This window comes from Nicotiana attenuata, chromosome 6 (genome assembly GCF_001879085.1).
Source record: "Nicotiana attenuata strain UT chromosome 6, NIATTr2, whole genome shotgun sequence".
In the NCBI taxonomy this organism is placed as follows: domain Eukaryota; kingdom Viridiplantae; phylum Streptophyta; class Magnoliopsida; order Solanales; family Solanaceae; genus Nicotiana; species Nicotiana attenuata.
The window spans coordinates 93,901,634-93,907,052 of NC_031994.1; the positions used below are offsets into that span (position 1 = coordinate 93,901,634).

The window sequence follows — 5,419 nt, forward strand, 5'->3', positions numbered from 1 at the left end:
TCCATTTATTTTAACTTGTTTTAACAGATAATATATCTTATTTTTCATGTCATTGGTTTTACTTTTGACAATCTTATACTTGTAGTTATGTCTTTAGGTAGCTTGAATATACCTTCTGACCAAATATGTAGTATAGACCCCTCCCTTCTTAGGGTAGGGGTAAGGTTTGTATATACACTACTTTCCCCATAACAATTTATAAAATTATACTAGGTGATTGTTGTTATAATATATGTGTAGACCTGCTTATAATATACTTTGTGACCAAATATGTAATATATTATATATCTGCATACCATAAATGATGTTCATCCTCCTTTCTCTCTTTTGCATTGAAACTGGTAAACAAGAGAGAGGGGAATAAATATTCGGTCCCATTCCTGCTTATTACTAAAGGACACGACTACACTCAATATAGGAAATTGAATGTGCTCGTTTTTGTACTAAAATCCAAGTGTAAGATTTATTATGATTTTTTTTCCCTTGCATGTGTATAGCTATGGGTTACAGATTTGGCAAAGTAATAGATATAGGGAAAAAGACAATAGTACAATAGTCCTGCCAAAGTCATTCATGTGCATTGCATAATTCGTAAGACAACTTAATACTATATAATTCAGCTGTTTTGTAATTTATTTATCTACTATCCATCCCATTGAGAAATATTTCTCCAACAGGAGTAGGTTAGGACAACTTGGACATGTTTTTCGTGCACACATATACAAACATTTGAAACCAAAATACTATTAATGGTTTTTTGTACTGCTGGCAAAGGCCACCCTAATCAGGTAGATCAGACATGTACTACTCCCATATCTACTTTCCTACTACCTGGGGGTGGCTCATTGACGGGTTGGGTCGGATATGGATGGGTCAAAATGGATTAACCGGTAGATAATATGAATAATCATATTATCCATGGCTTCTTGAGTATGATCACTTTTGAGAGCATTTCTAATCTCTCAAATTCTGTGAGGAATTCCCCAATTTGAGTATTTGCAAATGTAAAAGTTAAACCAATTGATTATCATTAAATATCTATTTTTAAGTGGATAATAATATGAATCTTATCCATATTTGACCCATTTTTCAAAAGTTCATTATGCAACCAATTTTTTAGTGGATAATATAGGTGGATAACTGTTTTTATATTAATTTTGCCACCACTACTAGTGTCTACTTATAAGCAAAAGGGCAACCCGATGGACTAAACACACGCTATGCGCGGGATCCGGGGAAGGGTCGGACCGCAAGGATCTATTGTATACAGTCTTTTGATCTATTGTATACAGTCTTACCCTGCATTTCTACAAGAGGCTATTTTCACGGCTTAAACCCATGACCTCCTGATCACATGGAGGCAACTTTACCAGCTACCGCTTATAAGCAATGGGAACATAATCATATTAGAGCTTACTTTGAGTCTCCTATGAATAAAATAGCTGGCCATTGAAATAGTTTCTAAATGTTTTTCCTAATATCCATTGATATACAATTATGTTCAACAATAAGGACACAAGATAAAGCTAGAACAAATACATGTCTATCAAAGAGAAATGTCCCCTTCAGATCAACAAGGCAGCTCTTCCTCCAGCTCCTTTTTAGGATGAATAGGTAATTCAGGAGCACAATAAGTCATGTATCTGTAGAAACTTAAACAAAGGCAGAAGCTCCAAAACACCAACTAGCATTTCTTCATTCAGCCAGTTAACAAGAACAAGCATTGCTAATCCCAGCAAAAAGTCAGAGTCTCCAATATCATACGCTGCGTGCATGAAGTGGGCAAAGATATAGACACATGTGGTGCAGCCTAGTAGTATAACGAAATAACCAACATTGTACTCCAAAAGGTGATGCAAGGCTGCTGCAATTATCATAGGAATGACCTCGATCATAAATATCGCCTTAGCACCAATTAACCGGAAAGGCGACATCTCGCGATGCCAATACATAACAGAGTACCATGGAATCAGATAAGCAGTAGTGCTAACAATATAGTAACTGATAAAGGTGATATCACTGGCACCCTTCACACAAATTGGAAAGACAAGCCATATACACCATAAAGGAATAAAACCAAGAAGAAACCAAATCCAGTCATCACCCACTACATCTGAAAGAAACACGAGAAAAACATATTGAGCATCTCAAAGAAAGTTACTAAAATACAAAATCTATGAACAAGCACAATTGGAAAGAGCAAATTTTCACAAAAAGTCACAACTTCAAAGTTTAAAAAGGAGAAACTCCTCATGTCTCCAAACAGTATAAGAAAAGAAATTGTGGCATTGATCAGCCAACCGAGCTAGAAAAGCACCGTAACTCAAAAGACTTACCGACTGGTTGACTACAAGTACATAAACCGGGTAACCTAATCATCTTCAAGATTGAAACCACGGCCCTCAAAAAGTGCCTGCACTTCTTATAGGAAACACTCACAATGCTGCAAAAGCGAGAGGCACGGGGAGGTTCAACGCAGGGGTGGGGAGAGGCACACAGGGGAAGAACATCAACCATCTCGCTCTGCACATAGATACAGAGTCATATTCGTATTGACTAGTATTTTGCTGTCAATCTAGAAAGGGGATAAATAAGAGGAAAAGGAAATGTTGATCAATAACCTGATTCAAGTTAACAACTGCAAAAAACAAATATTGGAAACAAATGTTGAGTGATGGGATTGCAATATCACATAGATATATGTCATACAATTAGATGACAGACACGTGGAAAAAGGTACCAAATTTACTTTCAAAATAAAAAAAGGGAAAAAAGCACCAATATATATATACACACACAATTGCAAAACTGTGATTTAAAAAACATGGATGCAAAGCAACAACAGGGAAAAATGTTTGATGACAAAGCGTCTAGTCAAAGGAAGGGAGACCGGAGACGAATAATGACGTCACTCGCCCGAGAAAAAGTCCTGCGATACCCCTGAAGAAGCGGCCACTGTGCACGAAGAAGCTGCTGTTGAGCTTCAATTAGCTGGACGAAACGAAATACAAAGCAACTGGGAGAATTTTCGATGACAAAAGCGGAGATTTAGGGCTTAAACAAAATATCGATCCTCAGCAACAAAAGAGAGATGACGAAGCGTCCGGTCTAGGGTAAAAGAGGGGAAAAAAAGGAAGGGGTCGATTGCCTAATTAGAAAGAGTATGCCACCCGACCCAACCCTATAACCAAAATAGGCCCATATTTTGGGATCTTACCCGTTTGGGCTCATATAGGAATTTCCATAGTTACTTAACGATTTGTAAAATATTCCATAATCTACCACTTGATTTTGGATTACACATTGTACAACATATATATAAAATATATACTAGTAATATGGTAAATTCCCTATTCTAAAATGTATAGTTAATTCGAAAATTCTCGTTCTTGGCATATCATAGGTGTGATATTATTTGGCACATCGCGCGTAATAAATGGCTTAATAATCTGAGATTTTTTACTCCCACCATCTACGTATCCATTATTCCCCCAGTGTCCGTACAATACCATATCTTCAGCCGCCACACAATAATAAAACTAATCAAATTAATAATATGTTCAGATAAATATTCAATAAATTCACCTAAGCAAATCCTTAACAAGCTGGGGTATATCATATAAATATTCAATATATGAGAAATATTGTATAGTTATATATCATTGTTGTTTACCCTCGAATCCGGATAACAATTGAATTTATATGGGGTTTTAAGGATCCGTGAACTAAAAGATACAAAAGGTTTTTAGGTTAAGGAAAATAAAGATAAAGACTCAACAATTGCTGTTAAAGTAAATAATCGCAGAATATAATATTGCTTAGAACAATTGTGCTTGATGATCCACAAGAATTTAGAGAGATACCCATTTATACATTCTGATTAAGGGTAAAAATAAGGTAGGTAAATTGATTACATCGTGGATCCCTGTAATTACGCCTTAATGGCCTGAAGTGGTTGAGAAAATCACGTTTGGGCGAGATATCCGGCGACGCTTGGTTATCCGTTACGAGCCCGGCTTCCGACCTTGTGTGTTTCTCCATCCGGTGGTGATTCCTTTCGAGCTCTGTAACGGTCTCGAAATGACTCGACCTCGGTTGTAGACGTGGCCGTCGTTCTACCTTGCATCCAGGTCGGGTTCGATGGCCCCGACTTGCTCCGGACCGGATCCAACCCGGTCGGGCTCAAGCAAAAAAAAAGGGTATCACCCAATACAGATAGTCCCCTCGTTTATTAGAGAGTAATGATAATAAACGATATGACCGGTGACGTGATGCCCGTGACGTATGGCCATACGCCAGGTGAAAAAGCCATCGAGTGCTCTGACCACGCCTGCTGCAGGCATTTAATGCTTCTCTTAATTATCTGTCGCTTCGTGTTTGTGGCTTCGCGATTCGTGCCACCGCCTCATGGAAAAAGTATAAACGACCCTTCCAGGTTCAACATTTCCTATCTTTCTCAAATTCTGCATTGGTTGTATTTTCTTTTCGTCTCTTCGTAAAGCTTTAAGAAATGGCGAAAACTTCACAAAGTGTTCCTTCTAGACCAAGCTCGGCCGCGAGCCCCGCTAGATCTGATGAACATGCACCAGAACCCCCATTGAAAGCATTCACACCGACTGGTTGCTCGGTATCTGCCGACTTCCAGGTTGAAAACCCATCATCGGTCCCGGGCCGCGGCGAACCGGCATCGGAGTACATTAGTCTAATCACTCCCGGTTGCCTAGACCGGGTGAGGGCTGAATGTAGATGGGAAGGGAAAGACCTGGTCGCCCCTTCCCGTGACGAGTCGATTATGACTCACGTCGAGGGATATCTTAGCGTATATACATATCCCTTCACCTTAGGCCCCTTAGAACCCATCATAGTGGAGTTCTGCCGGCGGTACGAGGTGACCTTAGGTCAGATCCACCCCTCGATGTGGCGGATCGTATATCTCTTTCGGTTTTTTGTTGAGAGAGTCGAGGGTGATTTCCCCTTTACCCTCGACCATCTTCTTCGACTATACAGTCCCCGAATATTTCGAGGGGGATTAATAAAACTGGCCCGCCGGGCTAGCAAACCCCCATTCTCCAGCATCGATGAAGACAAAGATCGAGGCTGGATGAGCAGGTTTGTCCGGATCAGGACGTCCGACCTGATTCCGGCCGATTGCATGCCATTTCCGGAGAGGTGGAACCTCAAACGTAAGTATTTTCTCACTGTTCATCTTTTAAAGCGTGTTTTCCTTAACTTCTTCCTGAAAACCCCCTTTTCTTGTGCAGCGGTGACCCAAACCCCAGCTGCCGTCAAGGATCTGGCCGGCTGGGTAAACAAGATAGTGGCCCAGCGGCCATATTCGGAGCGAAACTGGAAGGAAATCTCCAAAGGTCGGTGGGAGGCGAAAAACCATGGTAAGCCTTCTTTTCGACCGGTAGCGCAT

The 5,419-nt window shown here is 40.2% G+C and overlaps 1 protein-coding gene across 3 annotated transcripts; it reads right to left on the reverse strand.

Moving 5' to 3' along the window:
- Nucleotides 1,426-3,204, reverse strand: LOC109227501. Of its 3 annotated transcripts, none has more exons than XM_019392695.1 (3): nucleotides 2,917-3,204; nucleotides 2,337-2,523; nucleotides 1,426-2,113 (listed from the first exon to the last, which is right to left on the reverse strand). In XM_019392695.1, the coding sequence occupies exons 2-3, from the start codon at nucleotides 2,515-2,517 to the stop codon at nucleotides 1,620-1,622; spliced, it is 675 nt and encodes a 224-aa protein (XP_019248240.1). In that variant the 5' UTR covers nucleotides 2,518-2,523; nucleotides 2,917-3,204; the 3' UTR covers nucleotides 1,426-1,619. The 3 variants fall into 3 exon arrangements, with proteins under 3 accessions (XP_019248240.1, XP_019248239.1, XP_019248238.1); XM_019392694.1 differs by having other exon boundaries at nucleotides 2,891-3,204; XM_019392693.1 differs by having other exon boundaries at nucleotides 2,337-3,203.

What these genes read in the sequence shown, in the direction of transcription:
- LOC109227501 (XM_019392695.1), bottom strand. Translation starts at nt 2,517, where the DNA reads ATGGTTGATGTTCTTCCCCTGTGTGCCTCTCCCCACCCCTGCGTTGAA. An exon ending in TACTTGTAGTCAACCAGTCG is followed by an intron (nt 2,114 to 2,336) that starts GTAAGTCTTTTG and finishes TGTTTCTTTCAG; the next exon opens with ATGTAGTGGGTGATGACTGG.